This window comes from Emys orbicularis, chromosome 1, assembly GCF_028017835.1.
Source record: "Emys orbicularis isolate rEmyOrb1 chromosome 1, rEmyOrb1.hap1, whole genome shotgun sequence".
Classification (NCBI taxonomy): Eukaryota; Metazoa; Chordata; order Testudines; family Emydidae; genus Emys; species Emys orbicularis.
In genome coordinates, this window is record NC_088683.1 from 21,240,109 (window position 1) to 21,264,340 (window position 24,232).

The 24,232-nt window shown below is 41.1% G+C and overlaps 1 protein-coding gene across 1 annotated transcript in view; it reads right to left on the reverse strand.

Annotated features, from left to right (window-relative positions):
- The window catches only part of SEMA3A (semaphorin 3A), a 423,962-nt gene that overhangs the window by 134,895 nt on the left and 264,835 nt on the right, over positions 1–24,232 (reverse strand). The window contains exon 3 of the mRNA XM_065423447.1: positions 2,630–2,787. Coding sequence (XP_065279519.1) covers positions 2,630–2,787 — 158 coding nt within the window. The remainder of the gene's footprint in view (positions 1–2,629; positions 2,788–24,232) is intronic.

A 24,232-nucleotide genomic window follows, 5' to 3' on the forward strand; every position in this document is an offset into this window, starting at 1 on the left:
AGTTTTGGAGAAAGGTTCCTATATTATCTTAACCAGTTTTTCGTATCTCTAATATGGGCAGGTCAAATTCTCCTCTGACAATGCTGCAATTCTGTTGACTTGATGTGAAAGTCAGTGAATTTGCACCATTGTAATGACAAGGTGAATTTGGCCTTATTTGTGCTATTTTGCTGAGGCCATAACTTACTTCCAGTGCTTAAGTAGAAATCCTCACTGGTTTCAGTGGAGACGCCTGCTCAAAAAATGATGGGACGATGTGATAATTGATAATAATAAGAGATGAACCCGAACCACAGGCTGAGATTCAAACACAGCTAAGTCTTTAGAAAAGTTTTGATTCGGATCTAAATTTCTTCAGTGACCATGGTCTTTATATTAAGCTGATCCAAAAATTCTCTAAATCTTTGGGAATGTTCAAATCCCACTTTGAATCTGCAGTTTTGAGCCATCAATAATAATTATCTTTCTTTCATATAATAATGTCTGTTTATTATTTCACACATTGTTCTAGAAGTGTTTGAAGACTGAAGAACAGAAGATACAATTCCCTTAATGTCAGAGAGCAGTTTTCTACTGTGGAAACACCATCCTTTCTTTTAATTATTCCAGATGTTTTGTGCATTAAACTATGAATCCCTCAGAGGATACAAATAAATAGCCAGTTTCCTTTATAGCTGCTCTAAGGAGAATAGAAAAGAAAATACTCAGTTTCCCTTTTATCTTTTTTCCTTAGAGAATACAAATGAATGGCCTGTCTTCCTTCAGAATACAGAACACAAGGTATTTATTGCTATCATCTTAGGAAGCTAATAGGCAAATGGGCAAAAGGTCAGGAATACCAAGAAAAAATCCACTGGTACTGAAGCAATATATCTTTCATAAAAGTTGAATCTAAAATGCACCATCAAAGTTGTGGGATTTTAAATGCTTGAACATAACAAATCAAACCTCCATCTCTGTGTTTACCTTCTTACTCTTTGGCAAAGCTCATTAGAATAAATGAAAAGATAAAACAACTTTTTAGACTCAAGCAGAAGCATACCCAAAAGCACAGTTGAACTGTACATCAGCTTTTAATTTAAGTCTACAACTTTTACCAAAAGTAATGTCCTCCATCAAGGGCAAAGAGCTTTTACCAATCTGTCACTCTTTTATTAAGATCCAATCTATTATGGTTTATGAGTAGCAGAAACACAATTCTTTAAAGCACTCCATGCTAAGGAAAAGAAATCAACACTCACCCTCACAAACACCGAAGTGGCCCTACTCTCAAAAAAAGTGAATGGTAATGTGACCTTTTTGTGAGAGCTGTCGTGACAGTCATCTTCATTTTATTGAGCAGTAAACATAAAAATATGGACTGTTTGGTGAATAGGTGGCTTGAGGTAAAGTGCATTCATTTACTGGTGCTACTGCTCCTGTGTTACTACTTTTCAATCAACTCTTCCTTATTAGGAGATGTAAAAAAGGACTATACTACTGTGGATGTAGTGGACATGGACCAGAAGAAAGACACATAGAAAAAGGGAGCTGTGTAGATATTAGCACCATAGCTTTACAAAACCTTAAAGCTTGATTGCTTAAATATAAGCATGTAAAATCCCATAGTTTTAAGCTTCACCTTAGGATCTAGGGATTAACCTTTTATGATACTTTCAATATGTTATATACAATAATTATATAATACCGCTGTAAAAATATACTAGAGCTTTAACTATTCTGCCCAGGCTCCTAACACAGGACAGGCACAAATAATTACAGAACATTAAAATGAGGTTTACCGTATGTTCTCTATAATTAGTAGCTAAAAATCAGACATTCTATATTCCTGATCTTGCTGACTTGCGGCTTGTCTACACAAAAAGATTTTTCATGGCAAGCTGGGATGTGAATGTACCCTGCACTAGCATGCTGAGCATTACCTGTCCACCTGGAACCTGCTGACACACACTAACAGTTTGTTAGTGTCCCCGCTTTGAAATATGAGTAGACTAAGGCCTGGTCTACACTAGTGGGGGGGATCGATCTAAGTTATGCAACTTCATCTACGTGAATAACGTAGCTGAAGTTGACGTACTTAGACCTACTCACCACGGTGTCTTCACTGCGGTGAGTCAACTGCTACCGCTCCCCCGTCAACTCTGCCTGCGCCTCTCGCGGCGGTGGAGTACAGGAGTTGATGGGAGAGCGCTCGGGGGGGTCGAGCGCTGCCCGCCGATCCGGCGGGTAGTGTAGACATACCCTAAAGCACACTAACTGTTAGTGTGTGTCAGCAGGGTCTACATGGACAACTAGCACAGCAAGCTAGCATGGAGTAGATTCATATCCCAGCTTGCTGCTCATTAAATGTTCATGTAGGCAAGCACTTGCATTGTTTATATATATTTGTCCAAATTTAGAACTGGCGTAACCATTTAAACCAGGTCCAAATTTGGCCTATTATTTTCCCCCCCTTGTAGCTGCAACAATTTTCTTTTTTGGGGGGTGGGTGGGAGGTTAGCTATCATAAGCTGTCATGACAATTTAAAAGTAGTTTATATCTATTGTCAAGTTATACATTATACCTCTGCATAACAAGATTTGTACCACAGGTTTTGTTAAAAAACAATTATAGTAGGATTGAAGATACCTTTTGATATTCCTTGATGTTAACCAGGTTGAAAGAAAATATGTGATCCTTTGCTCCAACATATAGTCTACTCCGTTCCTCATCCAAAAGGAAAGTGTGGTAATTGGAGCTATTGGCTAGTCCATTGAAAGTGATTACATTGTTGGTTTCCAACATCTCTGCAAGATAAAGTTAAGATTTTTTTTTGTTAATTTGATGAAGATCGCGGGCTAATGTCCTGATCCTGTAAAGACTTCACTTTGAGCATATGTGCAGCCCCATTGACTTTATGGGAACAGTTAAGTGCATAAAGGTAAGCATATTTGCAAGTTTGTGGAGGATGGAAGCCTAAGCTCACTGTTACACAAGCGCTGAACTATGAATGAAATTCTGCACAAGGCCACAACACCACTTAAGGGCCACTGAAATCCTATTTTGAGAACTTATTTGGGGTGTGGGGAATTTTACCCCAGGGAACTAACCAGGAGTGGGCCAAATTTTGTTCTTCTACAGTCAATGAGAGTTGCAGGCATATACCTGAGGATGAATATGGCCAACTGAGGTAAATTAAATGCAGAGGCTAACTCTTCCATCTTATTAATGTTTGTGGGCACGTATAAGCCATTTCACACAGGCCATTAAAATATGGGGGAAAGGAGACAAACATGACAAGCTGTTGAGATAAAAGCCACATGTTAAACAAGGTCCTTACTTGCATTACTAATAACATCTGCGACTGCTGAAACAGGAAGAATTTGAAAAAAAAAGCCAATTAACTTTTTGCCATTTACAAGCTAGCATGCTTATTGCATTATACTCAGCAATCAGAATAATAAAATTAGATGGGTCAGTTTCACTTATGTTTATAGCCACTTTCATTTTCCAGTTCTCACTCACTTCCGCACAGCTGTTGTGTTTAACCAAGAGTGAGCTCCTTCTTCAGTCCAGGTGTTCACAGAACCATCTCAGCTACTCCCAGATATAAACACAGACTTTCATGAAAGTTGTTGTAAAAATAATTTGCATTAAAACACTCAGACTGCATTTATATTAGGTTTTCTAAACATACCTTTCCTTCATCTCTCTCTCTTTCTATATATATTTTATTCTAAACCTTTTATTCAGTCCTTTCAAGACACGTCTACACTAGAAATTCATACTGAAAATATTTTTAGTACTATGGGCCAAATTCTGCTCAGGGCTGTACAGATGCTAGCAGAAGACCAGAAACATGGAGGACATCTTCCATAACAGCTAGGCAGAATTCTGGTCTAGTGCTTTAGGCCCTGAATCTAGAACGCACTGAAGCACACACTTAAAGCATATGAGGAGTTCCACTGAATCCAGAGGAACTCCTCACATGCTGGTTCATGGCCCAAGATGACAGTTGGGAAAGGGAGTGGAGGGTACGTTGACTTCCACACCAAGGGGTGTACTGGCTAGTGGGCATGGTCAGGTTCCAGACAGCTAATCTGTTTGGTGTCTCCAGAACATGCTACCCAGGATGACTTTCAATGAGGCTGCAATGTTCACACTCTGCCTCATAGTGCACCTGTCTGCCTTGATTCATCATATCCTGCCTGGACAGGATGGCACATGTAATGCATTGGCAGAATATGCTGTGCCATATGATTGAAGGCTAGATGTCACCTGTCCCCGTATCTATCAATGTGCTCACATAATCCAAGGCAAAACCATTTTATGAAAAATGTGCGTCATACTTCTCTTTCTTCCTGTAGTCTATGAAACAAACAAATACATTGATCTAAAACATGGACCACTTGAGATGTATGTTTTTGGTTTGATATAACGCCAGTTTTTATAGCTTTTCAGGATTGGAGCAGCACCCATTTTTGTAGTAATCTGTAAGCAAAATGATTTTTGTTTAAAGAAAAGTAATAAACTTTATAATAAGCTGAACAAGGTACATTTGAAAATAAATTCCTGCCTAATTTCTGTGTAGTGAAAAGAAGTAATATGTGTGCATATCTCAGGCGAACTAAAAACAAAATTAAGAAGGTGTAATACAATATGCATCGAGGCAAATCCTGAAGTCTTCCTTAGATTTTGCTCATCATTCACTGTTCTTATTCAGTCAAACTCTCATTGGTATGAAGTGGAGCTTGCATGAATAGGGACTGACCCAAAAATTAATAAGGAACTCAGGATGTGCACCATACTTTTTACTGCCCTCTAGGTTCCTTCTGGAGGCAAGATGATACACAAAAGTATATTATATGATGTTACACTTTTAAAAATCATTCTACCTAAGACTTAACGTCTCAAATTTCTTGCATAACAAGAAGAAACCAAATCTTCCCATGTCGGCCTAATGAAATAATTCTGGATTCTTGTCAAGTTTTAAAATTCAATTGCATTGTCCTCCAGTTCATTTATCTGCATTTTGTTTGAAACTTTACTAATTCTCTTTCACATTGTAATGACTGATTCAGATGCTGAATCTCTTTACTGAATGGTGAGTGATACAAATGATTGATAGCTTAACTTGTCTTAGGACTCTCCTGGTTAGAAATGCATTGATGTTATTTTTATCTGATAATTCTCCACATAATATAGCTGTCAAAAGCCTTTATACTTTTCCTCTCTCTCGCTTTTTCTGTTTAAATTCCCAAGGGTGTGATTCTGCTCTTGGTTACTCTGGTGTAATCAGGAGTAACTCCATTGAATTCCATGGAGTTACACAAATGTGAACCCAGTATAAATGAGATGAGAATCCATCATCCACCATCTCTGCTTGGTAGAGAACCGAAATGACGGCATTACCACTTAGTTCTAATTATTTCACATCTACTGTTTCTGCTTTGTGCATTATTTTGTTTTCTAATTTAATGTCTACTGACGGTGTCAAGTTATAGCACTGTTATCTGATGTTCTCATTAAGGAGAAGAGGTACAGCATAGTCAAGAGCAATTACATCTTCTTTAACACTGCCCTGCAAATGTGAGTCTATTTTGAGCTGAAAGGGTATGCAGAGATAGTTCATTTTCCCTGCCCATTCAATTGTTGGCTTCTTTGCAGAACAGATAAAGGTGTTAAATGCGATACCACCTACAGTGAAATTCTGCCTCCAGTGAAGTCAATGGCAATCTTCCAACTGACTTCAATAGAGCTAGGATTTCACCCCTTGGGTCCAATCCAATGCCCATCAAAGTATCCCATTGACTTTAGTTGGCATTGGATCAGGTTTCTAGGGCTTGATTCTAATCATATTTATACCATTGTAAATCAGAACTCACAATATTGGAGCCATAATATTGCAAAACCTGATGTGAAATCAAAAACAGCCTTCTATTCACTAGGAACTGACAACTGAGTCTGAGGACATGAAACAAAGTTCAAGTGTCGATGATTCTCCCTCACTACTGATTTCTAGTAGGGTGGGGTTGAGACAGAGTGGCTACAGATTCTCCAAAGTTACATTGCTTGTTTTTCAGACATTGCATGTATTACTTTAGCAAAGAATATAACCGTGCACTGCCTCCTATGATATTCTGTAAAGGGCTGCTGAAGAGCAGAGAAATGGCACTTGTACAAGCAATACAAATTAACTGTTCTACCTCCTAAGATTAATTAGTTTCCAAGTGTTTTTCATCCAACACTTTTTTTTTAGTATTCAGCCAGTAGCCACAGAAGAGATTATGACAGAAGTAGCAATGAAAGGACACATTCCTGGAAGAGCAATGATGCTGATTAATTCTTTTCACTGTCAGATTGTCATACGGGCTAGGTACTGTGTTGAGCAGCTTTAAAATAAACCCACATTTACAACAAAGGTTGAATTAAAATGACAGGGGCAACCTGATGAATGCCTTCACAAACTCAATGTAATTAATACTGATGTTTACAATGCAAGACCCTCATTCATTATTTTTTCATATTGAAGGGTGGAAGCCTGCTTTGCACATGACCTATGAAGACGCACAATAGTTACCTGTTCTTGTAATCATTGTTGACTTCCTCTATGCTGTCTCCAATTATTTTATCGAAAATATGGGAACAGTACTCCACCAGTTGCTGTAGCTTGACAAATTCCCTTTCTTGAGTAATTGCTTGGAGACCATTTTCTTATTTCCATTTTATATGTCTTCAGCTTGTACTCATTCCTGTCATTTTGATCATTTCTCTGTAAAGCTATAATCACTGTGCTGTGACCTTAATATCATCTATAAAAGGTAGATTTATAGTGGATGGAAATACTTCAAATGTAATAAAGACTTTATCACTTTTGGTGCTGCTATTCCCATCTGACCTTCAACAGGATTGATGCAGATGACCAAAGCTAATACTTGGAAATGCACCATATGTTGTAAAAGTTTCTAATGATGATAAGTTTTCACTTTTTCCTCTCACTGAAGCTACATGGAGTTTGAATTGTTTAAGAGATAGCAGGCCAAATTCTTCTCTCAACTCCACCACTGTAATCCCTTTTAAGGCTGTGGTCCATGGTATGGTCGCTACTCTTATTTTATTCACTCTTTCTAACATTTCCCATCCCTAAATATTTGTATTTGCTTTAATCTTTCTGCTTTAGATGCCATAAAACAGTTTTAATGGATTGATGTTTTTGTTGATCCAATCCAGGGATGAAAATAGGATGATGTTAAAGTGCTGCTGCGGCAGCGCTTTAATGTCATTGCCCCTTTTGTCCCCCCTGGGCCGCCGACAGGGGAGGGGGCAAAAGGGGCAGCTCCCCCAGGACCTGTGATTTAAAAGGACCAGGGGGTCCTGGCCGCTGCTACCGCAGCAGCAGCCGGAGCCTCAGGTCCTTTTAAATCACTGCCGGAGCCCCGGGCAGCGCAGGCCAGGCAGCGCTGATGGGCTGGCTGGGGGAGGCTGATCCCCAGCCCCACCCCTTCTGCCTGAGGCCCTGCCCCTTCCAGGGGCCTGGAGCTGGGCCCCCATACCGGTAAGTGTTTCATATTACTTTCACACCGATCCAATGTGTCTTTCGCTTGAATCTGAATGCTGGGTTTGTCAAAGCACCTTGGTATAACCACTCCCAATACCCCTTTCAGTATATGTTTATTTTATTTCCTAATGGAATTTCAGTCCAGTCATACATACAGAGATTAAGGATCAGATCCTTCCCCGTGAAGTCAATAGAAGTTTTGCATGCACAAGGAATGCAAGTCTGCTTTATTTTTACTACACTTTCTTTCATTTGAGAATGAAGTAGACAATCATAAATGTAACTAATATGAATGCAGTGAGTCAAACCCTGGGGTCCTTACCCGAGGCTTGATAATCCACTCTGTTATGCTAACTTTATGCCAGTTTAACTTTACTGGCTGTAGTGGAGTTTGCAGAGAAGAACCTGTAACAGAGAAGAGACTCAGATTTTTGGAATCAGTATTTACTCACTCCTAATTCAGGCAAACTCTTCTTGGAGTTAGTGGAAGTTTGTCTGAGCAAAAATGTAAGATTTAGCCCAACATTCCTTTTAAAGTCTTTACAATAAAATATCTTCCTGTGTTTTCAACTGTTTACAGTCCAGGGCTCTATCCAATTTCTATAGAAGGTGTTGGAAAGACTCCCCTTGTCTGCAATGGGAACTGGAGCTGGCCCAAGCCCATTACTGGTGACTATACAGATGCATTATAAATTCAGATTCAGAATCGCGTGTCAGAACTTGCTTGCTAACCAAATGAGTGGGTTGTTGCTTTCAGAAATTTCCCCACCTCCGTTGCTTTGCCTCAAGTGATATTGTCTCATTGTGTATCTCCTAGTGACAGATAAAAGATGAATCAACAAGTATTATAGCCATCATAAGGGGATTTTTCTGAAATGTTAAAGATGCTTCCCACAACATCTTGCTAGAACATTTCTTTTTTGTATCTCCAGGCTTTTGTCAGCCACAGTGCATTGAGTAAGCACTTGCTCACTTGCAAGATGCAGATCTTGCTTTAACTGATGCATATCTTTCTTGTTCCGTACTTTCTGAAATAGCTCTAAGTCAGACATCACTGTGTGTCTGACCATTTGCTTAAAGGAGGCTGTGCAGGGGAGAAAAGATGTAAGCTCTCCTAACCCCAACTTCTGTTCAGGGGACAGAGGAAGTGTTACAGGGCTCTCCCCACTTCGCTGCCCATATGCAGAGGACAGTGCAGGCACTATGGGGCCACTACACCCTGCCAATAAACAAGTGGGTGAGAAGAGGGCAGAGACACTCAGACAGTGAGCAGAGCCCCTCATAATACACCGAACAGCAGAGTTTAGCTGGTAAAAGAGGTAAACTCCATCCAATACAAGGCTCCAGTGACTTAATTCTCCCATCTGAAACAAGTGAGAAACCAGACAAGGAATTGTGACTCACGGTCCCTACACCAAGCTGCTTCATCTACATGTCTAGAGGTTGCCTCTCAGCCTAGACCCAAACGTGGTCAGTGTCCTTTATTTTGTTCTGAGAAGCGGATCAACAATTTCAATTGTAATTAATTGTACGGGATTGCCTCGATGAATACTGTCCCATGGTGTGATTCTGCCACCCTTACTCCCGGTGAGTAGCCCCTTCTAACTTAAGTACTAGTGTGACATCTCAATGTGAACAAAGGTAGCAGAATCTGGCCTTCAGTGAAGAGAATGTATTATAAGGGAGTGCAATAATCCCCTATAAGAAATGCCCTATCAGAAAACAAATTAATTATCAGAACAGCTAAGGGAAATCTTTAGTTGTGATATCATTCAAACCATCACTATCCATCACACCTTCTCCAGAGCAGGACTCTGTGTTGAGGTTTTCTTCAAATGAATTAATTTTGCATCACTAATCCCAATGTCCATTAAAAAAAATCTCAGAATTTTCTGATTAGATTTTGGACATGAATGTTTTGTAAATAATGAAGGTATTAGGCTTGTGGCAGCATTTGTCTTATGGCACATATATTGGACTTTAACAATTACCCTTCACTTTCAAGATAAGCTCAGCAGAAAAAAGGAAAGAAAAATGGGAACTTCTATGGTTAAATGGTTACACAATGATGACTCTAACTGGGAATATCACCAAGTGATCATTTTTTATTCCAGATGTAACACAAGCCAAATTTATACAATAATATGATCTTTAACAGTGCTCTGAAGGCCATATCCATTTTTGTTGTTCTAAAACTGGAAAACTTTTGCAATCAGTATCTTTGCTTTCCCCTACATTATGAGTTAGATAAGTCTGAAACTGCACTTTATGCCTTGTTGATGGCAAATCTCTGTTATTGTAATTTGAATGTAACAAATCATTGGGGGAATTACCTTATCAGTAATCTAAATACAATTGGACCAGCATCCCTTTCACAGATGTTCAATCAATCCTAGCTTTCATCCTTTTCTATTACCTTATCATAACAGTCGCCAATCACTGAATTCCATTGACCTCTACTGAAAAAAATCCCAAATAACATTTGCTTAGCTTGGCACTGATATAAACCGTTTGGTTTTGAGAGATGAAAAGTAAAGGAATAACATTTTAATTAAAAATTTATCAATTAAAAATCTGGATGTCCAAAGGCACAATATATGACCTTTCTTGGATTTGTGTTTTAAGGCAAATATTCTAAATGAAACACCCATCAGATTCTAGCAAAAAAGATTTCAATGCCGCAAGTATACCTTGACTAAAAACAGACATTCTGTCATTAGGAATGCGGGTCCAAGTTTTGGTTTCAGTTACATTGGTATGAGCATGGAGTAACTCAATATACTGTAGACTTCAATATACCGTAGAATTTATATGTATGTTTTTTATACTGTGAAACTGAGTGCAGAGTTTGGCCAACTAGTATCCAGTTGTATAGCCGTTCTTGAAGTGTTCTCTGTCTTAATAATTGAAAGAGTCACATGATATTTTAAAGACATAAAACATTTAAATTTTTAAAACCAACCTGTTTTCTTTTATGATGTGTCTATTTGGTCTCTGAAGTGAATCCAGATTATCCCTATTGGGCAATCATTACCTTATAACAACATGAACATTATTAACCTTTGAACTAAACATGATGCTTTTTAAGATATATTTCATGTCTATGTAACTATTACCCGTTAGACTTGGCAAGTCCACTATATATTGATTTCATATATCTTTGAAACTCTAAGTCCTGTTACAGAAACGGAGACAATGGAAATTCTTTAAACTATGTATTTTTGATGACTAAAAAGCATTTAGGAAAATTAGAATATATGCACTTCACTACCAGCCCTCAAACTGTATATGCAAAGTGGAGATGAAGGATTCTTCAGAGTCCCCAAAGGAGTAATAGTCAGACTACATACGATTTCTTCTTTGTAGGAATTCTTTACAACAGACATTTGGAGCCAGATTCTTTCCCCCTATCCAGCCCCTCCCTCTTTGTGTTGCACCAGTGGCACAATGGGGCCAGGATCTGGCCATACCTAGCCAGGTGAGAATTCCCTCATCGTAGCAGCGAGCAGCGGCCCCCAGGAGCCGGCCAACAGGGCTGCTAACAGGGGAGTTTAAGTGGGAGTTTACAGGGGGAGGTGGAAGGGGAGGCAGGTGTGCTTTGTTCCCTCAGAGGCTGCAGGCAGAGACCACAGCAGCCATGAGCCAGGCAGCAGGGGACACAATGCAGATGAAAGCATGTAGCAGCTGCGGTATGTATATAGTCCTAGCAGGTGCACCTGATCAGAGGTATGTCTGTATGAAATGCCGCCTACTTGCCCTGTTAGAGGAAAAGGTTCGGGGGTTGGAGATGCAGGTAGAGACCCTGGTAGAGTTTAGAAGGGGGTTTGAGCAGCTAATGGAGCAAAGGCAAGGGGTGGCTGAAGGGGCATGCTCAGGAGTGCAGATGGAAGCGGGGGCTATGGTCTGTGAGGGGGGAATGTCGGGGGGAGAACAAGAGCAGTGGAAGCATGTGACCGTGAGAAGCAGGCCAAGGAAAAGGAGGGCTAGTGAGGGGGAAATAGAACTCAGGAACAGGTTTGGGTGTTTGGCTAACGAGGAGGGGACGCAGCAGGTGGTACCTGATGGTGGGAGGCAGAGGAAGAAAAGAAGGGCAGCTAGTCCAATACACAGGGGGGAAGAGTTGATGGAAGTAGCATCAACACTTGGCCCCGGGAGGATTCAGGATGGCAATAGGGGGACTATAAGGGAAAATAGAGACAGACAGGAGTTACGGCCGCAGGGAACAGGGGATAGATTGGTAGATTGCGCTGCCCCCAGGCAAAGGCAGGTTTATGTGATTGGGGACTCCTTACTGAGGAGGTTAGACAGGCCTGTGACCAGGGCGGACCCGGAAAACAGAAGGGTGTGCTGTCTGCCGGGCGCTAAGATACGGGATGTGGACCTGCGGTTGAAAAGGATCCTAAAAGGAGCGGGTAAGAACCCCTTGATCATCCTTCATGTAGGAACGAATGACACGGCTAGGTTCTCGCTAGAGAGAATCAAGGGAGATTATGCCAGGCTGGGGAAGACGCTTAAGGAAGTCGAGGCTCAGATTATCTTCAGTGGGATTCTGCCTGTTCCTAGAGAAGGACAGCAAAGGGCAGACAGGATTGTGAGGATAAATAGCTGGCTAAGGGAGTGGTGCTATAAGGAGGGCTTTGGGATGTATGGCCACTGGGAGGCTTTCGGGGACAGACAGCTGTTCTCGCGGGATGGACTTCACCTGAGTAGGGAAGGAAATAGACTTCTGGGAGGGAGGCTGGCTCATCTCATCAAAAGGGCTTTAAACTAGGAACTTGGGGGAGACGGTTGGGAGATGTCCAGTTGATCTCCACGCCAGATTCCAACACTGAAAAAGAGGGCGAGGAGAAAAGCACAGATATAGGTAGGGGTAGGGAATTGGACATAAGAAGGAGGGGGCAGATGGACACTACTGGGTCCGTACCAAAGTGCATAACTAATGGGAGAATGGATAGACAGCATATGGTAAGATGTTTATACACCAATGCGAGAAGCCTAGGTAACAAAATGGAGGAATTGGAGCTCCTGGTCCAAGAAATGAAACCTGATATCGTAGGAATAACCGAAACGTGGTGGAATGGTAGTCATGACTGGAGTACAGGTATGGAAGGGTATGTGCTGTTTAGGAATGACCGGAAAAAAGGTAAAGGTGGGGGTGTGGCATTGTATGTCAATAATGAGCTAAAATGTAAAGAAATAATAAGTGATGGAATGGATAAGACGGAGTCTGTCTGGGCAACAATTACACTGGGTAAAAGAACTACTAGAGCCTCCCCTGAGATACTGCTTGGGGTGTGCTATAGACCGCCGGGATCTAGCCTGGATGCGGACAGAGAACTATTTAATGTTTTTAAGGAAGTAAAAACTAATAAGAGCTGTGTGATCATGGGGGACTTTAACTTCCCAGACATAGATTGGGGAACAAATGCTAGTAACAATAATAGGGCTCAGATGTTTCTAGACGTGCTAGCAGATGAATTCCTTCATCAAGTAGTAGCTGAACCGACGAGGGGGGATGCCATTTTAGATTTGGTGCTGGTGAGTAGTGAGGACCTCGTTGAGGAAATGGTTGTAGGGGACAACCTTGGCTCGAGTGACCATGAGCTAATTTGGTTTAAACTAAATGGAAGGGTTAACAGAAATAAAACTATGACTGTGACTAAGGTTTACGATTTCAAAAAGGCCAACTTTAATAAATTAAGGCAACTACTTAGGGAAGTGGATTGGGCTAACATACTTAGAGAGCTAAAGGCAGATGAGGCCTGGGATTATTTCAAGCTGAAGTTGCACGAGCTGTCCGAGGCCTGTATCCCGAGAAAGGGGAAACGGTCAGTAGGCAGGGGAATTAGACCCAGCTGGATGAGCGGGCGTCTCAAAGGGGCGATTAAGAAAAAACAGAAAGCGTACAAAGAATGGAAGAGAGGAGAGATCGGCAAAGAAACCTACCTTATTGAGGTCAGAGCATGTAGGGATGCGGTGAGAAAGGCCAAAAGCCGTGTAGAGTTGGACCTCGCGAGGGGAATTAAATCCAATAGTAAGAGGTTTTATAGCCATATAAATAGGAAGAAAACAAAGAAAGAGGAAGTGGGGCCACTGAAGCTTGCAGATGGAGTGGAGATTAAGGACAATCTAAGCATGGCACAATATCTAAATGAATATTTTGCATCGGTGTTTAACAAGGCTAATGAAGGGCTTAGGAATAGAGGGAGCGGGACAGAGGGGAATAAAGGAGGGGCAATTGACATTAAAGTATCAGAGGTGGAAGCCAAACTTGACCAGCTAAATGGGACTAAATCGGGTGGACCGGATGATCTTCATCCTAGAATATTGAAGGAGCTGGCGCGAGAAATTGCAAGCCCCTTGGCGATAATTTTTAATAAATCTGTAAACTCGGGGGAGGTACCGATGGACTGGAAAATAGCTAATGTGGTTCCTATTTTCAAGAAGGGGATAAAAAGTGACCCGGGTAACTACAGGCCTGTTAGTTTAACTTCTGTAGTATGCAAGGTCTTGGAAAAAATCTTGAAGGAAAAAGTAGTTAAGGACCTTGAGGTGAATGGCAATTGGGACAAATTACAACATGGGTTTACGAAAGGAAGATCGTGCCAAACCAACTTGATCTCCTTTTTTGAGAAAGTAACAGACCTTCTAGATAAAGGAAATGCGGTGGATCTAATTTACCTAGATTTTAGTAAAGCGTTTGATACTGTGCCGCACGAGGAATTACTGGTTAAATTAGAAAAGATGGGGATCGATATGAAAATCCAGAGGTGGATAAAGAACTGGTTAAAGGGGAGACTGCAGCGGGTAGTACTGAAAGGGGAACTGTCGGGTTGGAGGGAGGTCACCAGTGGGGTTCCTCAAGGTTCGGTTTTGGGTCCGATTTTATTTAATCTATTCGTTACTGACCTCGGAACCGAATGTAGGAGTGGGCTGATAAAGTTTGCGGATGACACAAAGTTGGGAGGTATTGCCAATTCGGAGAAGGATCGGGATATTTTGCAGGGAGACTTGGATGACCTTGTAAATTGGAGTAACAATAATAGGATGAGATTCAATAGTGGGAAGTGTAAGGTGATGCATTTAGGGATGACTAACAAGAATTTTAGTTATAAGTTAGGGACGCATAGGTTGGAAGTGACGGAGGAGGAGAAGGACCTCGGAGTCCTGGTTGATCGCAAGATGACTATGAGTCGGCAATGTGACGTGGCTGTGAAAAAAGCTAATGCGATCTTGGGATGCGTTAGGCGAGGTATTTCTAGTAGGGACAGGGAGGTGCTGCTTCCGTTATACAAGGCGCTGGTGAGACCTCATTTGGAGTACTGTGTGCAGTTCTGGTCTCCTATGTTTAAAAAGGATGAACTCAAACTGGAACGGGTACAGAGAAGGGCCACTAGGATGATCCGAGGAATGGAAAACCTTTCCTATGAAAGGAGACTCGAGGAGCTCGGTTTGTTTAGCCTAACCAAAAGAAGGCTGAGGGGGGATATGATTGCTCTCTTTAAATATATCAAAGGGATTAATACCAAGGAGGGAGAGGAATTATTTCAGCTTAGTAGTAATGTGGATACGAGAACGAATGGATATAAACTGGCCGTGGGGAAGTTTAGGCTTGAAATTAGACGAAGGTTTCTGACCGTCAGAGGGGTAAAATTTTGGAACAGCCTTCCGAGGGAAACGGTGGGGGCAAAGGACCTCTCTGGCTTCAAGATTAGGCTTGATAAGTTTATGGAGGGAATGGTTTGATGGGATAATGTGATTTTAGTCAAATAGGCATTAACGGGCCATCGCGGGTAAAATGAGAGTCCGGCTGTAGAATCTTGCCTGTATGCTCGGGGTTCTGCTGATCGCCATATTTGGGGTCGGGAAGGAATTTTCCTCCAGGGTAGATTGGCAGAGGCCCTGGAGGTTTTTCGCCTTCCTCCGCAGCATAGGGCAGGGGTCGCAGGCTGGAAGATTCTGTTGTGGGTGAGTCAGCTTTTGTGGCCTGCATCATGCGGGAGGTCAGACTAGATGACCATATTGGTCCCTTCTGACCTTAAAGTCTATGAGTCTATGAGTCTATGAGTCTATCGTGGGGGAGTTCCCACCTGGCATAAAGCCAGCATAGCTGGCTCCTAGGCCATCTATCCTTCTTGTTCCTGGTATAGCGGGCATGGAGGGTATCAGAGGGGCAGGAAAGCATATGGAAGGTGTGTGTCAATAGTGCACTGAACTCTGTCAATCCCCAGCTTTTAAGGACCGTTGCTATAGCCCCTCAGTGTGCTCTAAACCACACCATGGCCTGAGATGACACAGAGATGGCCAGAGACTCAGTGAGCCATAACCAGCTGTCTGACACAGCCTCCACTTCAATGTGCTAAATGCTTGTTAGTACAGCAGAGAAATTGGGCCTTTTTCCACTGGGCCTTATTAACGACTAGGAAGTTGCAGAAATGCCAGTAGAACCGAAGATAAATGTTTTGTCTCTTCCTATATACATCAACTTAAAACTTAGTTCTGGTCTTACTATTTCCAGATTCTGGCAATAAAAAATTGTTTCCTCCATAAACCTATCAGGAATTAGTTAAGAAGTTAATAGCTATTAAAAAGAACCCTCCCCACCCCTCCACCCCAAAAAATTAACCCCTTGCCTTATTCTGGACACCTCCATCAAAAAATGCAATTAAACCCACTCATCAGGGAAGGCAGTTTATCAAGCCCCGAAAGGGAACTTTATTAATGCTCAAGCCCCATAAGTGATATTGCTATGAAAGTCAGTCTTCGACAAGGGAAAAAGGTACAAGTTATCAAGAAATGAAAGTGTAGACAGTGTCCACTGGGGAGATCACATTATCTATAAACAGTGCCATGTCAATCTCATGCAATGTCATGCCACCAAGGCATATACAGGCTTTCAACATCTAACATTAGCATTCACAAATTGATTTAATTAACGTAGCCAGGGAGTCTCCATAGTCATGTTTAGAACTTGTATGCAGTGAATGTATTTACACAACTAGACAGAAAGCTTAATGTTGTATTGCTAGCATTAGACTGTGCTTTTGTGTGGCTCAGCCACACAGGGGAGTGACAGGGAATAAGGCCAACCCTAGAGTTAGTGAGGTGCAAAGGGGAAACTAAGATGAAAGATTGCAGTAATTTACTTCCCCCTGGAGTCCTATTTTCAAATGCGACTTTGGAATTTAGGAACCTAAGTACCACTGTCTTTCAGTGAGCCCTTTGTTCCTAAGTGCCTAAATCTATTCTGAAAATGGGATTTAGGTTCCTAAATTCCAAAGTCACATTTGAATGTAGGACTTACGGCTTCTCTGTACCAGGACACTCAGGAAAATTATTCCAAATTAACTAAAGGTGTGAATTTAAAGTGGATTAGTTAAAATGCATTAAACCTCTGTGTAGACACACTCATTCAGAATTAAAGTGGCCTTAATTCAGTTTATCTTAAAAGGCAAACATTAATCCCCAAATGCAACAAGTCCCTCTTTTTGTTATAATGTTAAATGGAGTTTAGGTACTGAGCTGGCAATATAAACATGCAAAGAAAATATTTAATATCTAATGCAGGGTGGGCTAATTAATATACAGAATTGGGACAAAGATTTGGAATCATTACTAGAAACTCAATCATATCCTCAGAGCTGAAAAATAAAACCACTTTAGATTTTTTTACATAAGGAATAGATTTTTAAGGGAAAATATACTTGTCTCATTACTGTTGACTTATTTCAAGGAAGACAATATCTTCATGATGGAGAGCTGTGCATGAAAACTTGTGTCTATCTGTCCAACACCCTTAAGAGCTCTGTGATTCACAAAATGAAAGTAGCCACCAGTTATTCTGCTTGTAGGCAAATCTTTATATTGTATAAAGGAGCTAGTTAGATGGACTCTGTCCAGGTTTCCTTATGAGGGTGCAAACCATTAACCTGATACTTCCAATTCAAGACCTAGCAATCAACAGTCTTTCCCCTAAATCAGGTTTTTATTCAATTGGATCCACCCTACTCTCTGATCACCTACCCAGCACTTTGAGAAAGTGTCCTTTCAAATTAGAATAAAGGATAATTAAAGCTTAGCTGAGATTTACATCTTCTCCAGTCTCTTGATAGCCCCCCTTTCCTCTAATCCACAGGGGAGGATTTGAATTAATTTCAACGAGAGACTGAAAGCAGTGGTTGGAGTAAAAAGAAAAAGTCTGGGCAGGTGACATGAAAACTTTCCCACACAGCTCTGCTAACGCACTTTGATCACAATATATAAAAAGGGTTACTTTTTCAATTGCAGACCTCCCCTGCGTAGACTATAGTGCCAAATTACACATGTGATGGGACCCAATTCTATTCCCAGTTACACCCATGAAAATCAAGAGTAACAGAAGTCAATGGAGTTACATCAATCAGATTGAAATCAAGCTCTGTGGTTCTGGGATGTGAGATTCTTCTCATTTACTCGGTATTTCTCAAATATGATCTGACTCTTAACTTGTTACTGTTATTTATCAAAGGTTTCCAGTTGTACCCACAATGTAGTAAGTGCTGTACAAACATTTAGGAAGGCATGGTTCCTGTCCCAAGAGATTATAGTCATCAGTGTTCAACTCACACAACCCACAATACTGTTTTCAGTTCAGAGTGAGTTTTGTATGGTGTGCAATGCCCTATATCAAAACCTTCAATGCACTTCAAGCCATACTAACCAAACCTGCTTTTTCTGGTCCTACCCTTCTTTTTCTTCCCTATACTCGTGTAATTATAATTCACTCTAGTACAAAAGGTCCCTAATCAACAGTTAAAGTCAAACATGGAAAGTAAGCACTAACCGTGCTATTGCTGTTATTTTCTGTATTTTCATTGCTCTATCATCCCAGAATGTGGATGGGATGAGAGCTGTTCCATCTATGTCCTACAAAAAATGTCAATGAATTTGGGAAATTATGGCACCTAAATGCCATGCCCCAGATCCTCAAGTACACCTCAGCTCTATTCAACACACCTTAAGAAAATGGTGAAGAGGGGGCAAAAGTGATGTTAGAATGGTTTGGCCCCAAGCACATGTTAGAGCAGCCTCAGAGCTGATCTAAATTGTGCTGTCTTGTAATGGCCCCTATGGGCTGTTAAACCACTTGGCACAGCCAGAGTGCAGTGCACTCCAGCCATGCTACCTCCCTCCCTCTGTGCCAAGGGGGGATAAAATAGAGGTGGCATAGAACAGGTTATGTTGCCTCTGTACAAATTGGGAACTCCCTTTTGCAAGGAGAATCCCCACCTGGTTTGTTAAGGCAGCTTTGCAGCAGATATTAAGGATCTGGCATTGAATCCATGTTGGATGGTACCAGCTCCTCTTCTTCATTTCAGCCTCTTCACTGTAAGACCTGACCTTATTTTTCCCATGTCTGAAACATGCTCATCAATGACAACCAAGACAGTGAAAACACTGCTTTGAAAGTAGTTGCCTGAACTGAGGAATATTTTGTTAATTAAAATTAATCGAGAAAGAGCCCATACAGCTAACTACAAAGCTTCAAATTAGAGTATTTCTGGCTATTTTTGTGCCATAATGTAATTTGTGTATTGCATCCAGACAAGCCTGCTTTAGAATCAGCAATGAGGTTCAACAGATATTTATATGAGGCAGCAGAAGAAGTGAACAGTTTATATTCTTGGAGGCCCCTGTGGTATACCAGGGAATAATTTATTCTATGAAAGCTACCCCTTGCCCATTTAGACAGAGATCAAATGAAGATCTTCCACCTGTGTACTCTATCGCAACAGAAGTCTTTAGAAAATGCTCTCCCCTGACATGCAGGTGGGAGGACCATGAAATCAATATAGGCCTGATTCAAAGCCCATGGAAATTGATGGAGAGACTCCAAGGCCCAGATCCTCAAAGGTATTTAAGCAAGTTCTGTTCCCTGCCCTGCCTGAGTGTCTCTATTAGGCATATACTACCTAGAGGCCTACAGAACCTGGTTCTTCCACCTCCCAGATATGTGCCCTAATCACTAGGCTATTGACCATCCTGGGGTGACTCTTTCTCTCCCTCTCTCTTTATTCCATCCTGGAACTAAGAAAACTTTCCAATTCAATATTTGTCGAAAACAATACATTTGAATGAAAAGCTTCAGTTTTGATGAATCATACATTTCCAAGAAAAAAAGCATTTTGTAAAATAATTCCTGACCAACTCTAAATGCAGGGGACACCTCCTTTTACTCTTCCAGACCCAACGATCCTATTGATTCACAATGGTGCCAAATTTCTCTTCAAAAGCATATTTTTTGCATGAAATATTTGTGTGTTAGTCAACTGCACCTCAAGTTTCAAAATGCCCACACTGACCCACTTGCATCTGAAGAAGTGAGGTTCTTACCCACGAAAGCTTATGCTCCCAATACTTCTGTTAGTCTTAAAGGTGCCACAGGACCCTCTGGTGCTTTTTACAGATTTAGACTAACACGGCTACCCCTCTGATACTTGACACTGACCTAAGGTACCTTGCTTCATCATTGACGGATGAGAAACATCTGGAAAGCTGTAGACAGCGTCTGCTGAAAGGTAAGGGAGAACTCATGTTTTTCTTGATGGTCACACATGGACTAACACATCATGATTAAATGGTACTCTTGAGGACTTGCAAAAAAAAAAAAAGTTGCATATGACCTAAAATTGAACAGGACACTGATTCAGTGTTTTTCAAGTAATGGAACTCTGGTTGGTACTGAACACCTCCAACTAAATGCAAAAGGCCAGATCTTCAGCTGATATAAATTGGTAGCTCCACAGACTTTAATGGAGCTGTTTTGATTTACCCCAGATGAGGGACTGGCCCAAAGTTGAATGAGCTCAGGATCTCTGATAAGCCACTTATCACTTAATAGGACTGGGGCCATTGGGCCAACTATATCACAAGACAATGTCAAGCAATAATGAAGCCTCTGTGCTTTAGCCTTCTTTGTAATATAATACTTAATGACTAAACAATATCCGTGGCAAAGAAGTTATAAAATACTACTGTGGTATCCTGTGGCCAAATGCACCAGCTTCTAAAATAGCTGGGAAAATGACTCTTTGACTTTATGTAGACATCAATTTATGTCTAATTTTTTAAGGACCACAAGTTGGTTGTTTCCAAAACATCTGCAAATAGTTCAGCTAAAAAAATGTATAAGGATGCTAATGGAGAGACTTCCAGAACATAAATGGGAGTTAGCCACCTAACTATCCTCTGTGCTTTTGAAAATCTCCCTCTTAATGCATTATTTACCCATGCATCCAACAACTGCAAGCCCCTCAAGTGTAGATATTGTCACCTGCATATTCTTGATGACAATGAGCACTAAGGCTCCTGCACTGTCAATGAGTGTATATATACACCGTTCTATTTTAAAAAAAAATGCTAATCTATCTTTCAGTCTATCTTACCCATAGCTTGCACACCTATCACAGTGGCAGCCAGCCATAAACCCACAGTGGAGCTAGACTTTAAATGTTTTGATTTAGAATTAAAGCATGACCCAAACCCCTATGGAAAAAACAACAACAAAAAATGCTCCTTTTAGATACATCATCTTTGAGCCTTAAAATGATGATTACGATCATAATGGTCCCTTCTGACCTTAAAGTCTATGACTCTATTACCAGGGCCGGCTCCAGGCACCACCTGAGCAAGCTGGTGCTTGGGGCGGCAGATTGTTCGAGGCGGCATTCCACCCAATCCTAGGGCGGCACGGCCGCTTTTTTTTTTTTTGTTCCACTCCGGCTGCCCTGTAGGGGGCGGCGGCACGTCCTTCCCTCCAAGCCAACCGGAGCGGAGCCCTCCCGGCAGGCTGCAGGCGGTGCGGCGGGAGGGGCCGCATGGCAGCGCCCCCGCTGTAGCCCTGGCCGCCCCCCTTCTCTCTCTCTCCCGCCCTAACCCCCCCCCCGCTAGCCGGTCCTCCTGCACCCGCGCTCCGGCCGCGCCGCAGGTTTTTTTGTTTGTTTGTTTGTTTGCTTTGCCATTCTGGCCGCCCCGTTTTTTTTTTTTTTTTGCTTGGGGTGGCCAAAAAGCCAGAGCCGGCCCTGTCTATTACAAATTTGCTGCTAACTGTTGTTTCTGCAGATGTATATTCAAGAATACAGTTCTGAGTTACAGATGCTGACAAGTTGAAAAAGAAATCTGGTAGGAAGAGCCACAGTTGAGGAAGTCTGCATTTGCTTTACTACTCACCCCCATGGGCCGCGATGGCCTGATAAAAAGCCAACTGAAAGCAATGGGATTCTACAGATTTCATTGAACAAAGGATCAAGCCCCTGGAGAGCATGGCCCGTAGAGGGGCTGTGTATTCTGGGACTACCCCAACTGTGGCTGCCCTTATAAGTCTATAAATATGTTTCAAAGGATTAAATTTATATAGGTAAACAAATAAATAAACAAGTAAATAAATATTATTAATGGACGTATCACAAACAAATGATAGAATACGTCCATTAATAATAATCAAAATGCACAGATAGGCAAAGTATATTTGGATATGTGATGCTGACAATTTGTGTTTTAATGATTATAAAGCGTTAACTTTTTTAAATCTCAAAGTCTCCTGTCATTAAATTATTATCTGTCCTCCCAGTTGTCTGACCCCCCCAAAATTTCCTATGACTATGCAAATTTACATATTTTTGTAAAAAAAAAAAAACGCTTATCTCACAATTTTTCACAACTATGAACATGTGCATTGATAAAATATAAAAATGCTTATAGATAAACTTTGATGTTATCTGTCAAAATTATAAAAAACAAAAGAATTCTGCCAAGCCTATCTAGAAATGTGCAGAGTTCAAGCTAAAATATTATGTTCTGGCAGGTATCACGAGGTACCACTCTTACACACCGCCTTTTTCTTAGCCTCTGAGTAAATGTTCAGTCTTCAGGAAAATATGCTGTGTTGTTAGTTTTTATATGTTCTGTGTATAGGTAGCCGTGGGAGCATCAGGAGAGTACGCTCTCTTGCCTTGGCCTCTGATTGGAGTAAATTCCTGAAGCTGGGTTGCTCTTGGGAACAGGGCACTGGTGCTGGCCAAAGATTCCTGGGATGTGGGGAGATGTGGGGATTGCCCTGGATGTTGCTTGACAATCTCTATTCCAGTATTGGTGCAAATGTATAAATAAAACAAATTACACATATAATATAACCAGACTCTGTTTGGTTGATTTCTTCTCCACTGTGAAGCTGGCCTGCAAGGCCCAGACATCAGCTACCACTTGGCAGAGGGTGTCAGAATAGGACATTGTTGTTGGAAGAGGAGGCAAGAATTATTTTCTCTGATGAGTTTGAAAAGGTGCAAATCCAGAGAGTTCCAGACGAAAATCCACCTCACCTCCTCCCATCCCTTCCTCCATCCCCAGAGAGTCTTTTCACAACCTTGGCTGAGCCCTCACAGAGAGGCATTATGCAAAGACACTTCTTCAGTAACAAGTATTAAAACCTCTATTCCTCCCTTATAGAAAATGTTAACAAAAGAGACAATAATGAGAGATAGAGCATGTGAGAGAGAATCATGTGCTGTTCTTTGTATTCCATCCCCTTTTGCTTGTTGTCTACTGAAACCATAAGCTTATTGGAGCATGTTCCTTGTCTTTATATTTACCTATTACACTCACAAAAATGATGCTAAGAACACTATTAAGGTTGCAAAGTCAAGTATTCAAAAGTTAGGAAAAGTTAGCAAAGTCAAGTATTCAAAAGTTAGGAAATGGGAGTGCAGGTGTCTGGGCTCTGGGGGCCCCACACAGCCCCGTCCAACACCCCCAATTGGAACTCGGTTGTTGTAGGGGTTTCTTTAACTCTCTACACCTGGGGGAATCATTTTTGCTGTTGTCTGTGTTGTTGACATACTTGTTGACAGGTATTTTGAAATAAATTAGCAAAATAATTGAAACTGGAGTGATTAAATTTGTGTTATTTTGACAAATAAAATATGCAGGGTTTTAAAATATTGTGTGCAGAATTTTTTAATTTGTTGGTGCAGAATTCCCCCAGGATAATGTTCAAAATGCTATTCCCATTGGCTTCACTGCAGATGAGAGCTCAGCACATCTGCAAAGCAGACCCCAAGGTATCAAGCTGAGCATCCGGAAACTGAGGAACAGAAAATTAGTGACTACCAGTGACATCACACAGAAACTCTGTGGAATAGAAAGGGACAGAACCAAGTTCTCCAGCATAGCATTCAACACCTTAACCACAAGACCATCCTTTCTCTTCCTGCAATCCCCTTCCTCATTCACTGCACATCTTCCAACTTCTGAATCAAATGAGGCAGGGGTCCAACAGTCTCCTTTATTACACAACCTTGATTCAAGACCCTAAAAGTTCAAGAATTTTTTTTAAATGGGCAGAACAATATATTTTTCCCAAGCCTCATCCTTGGAAACTGCCAAACTGTTTGGCTGAAATTAAAAAAAAATATATATATCAGCCTGAGATAGAACACCTGGCATGTAAAATTTCAGCCCAAAGAATTAATTTGACTAAGTTACAAGCAACCAAAACCAGGGTCTTATAATGGAAAGTGTTGGACAACTTTAATAATAGGCAGTACTACCAGTCTCACCTATAATAAAACTCCCAGTACACATTTAGAACCAGGTAAATAATATCATAGTTCAGATTAAAAAATAATAATAAAATCACACATACCCATTCACATTTGTGA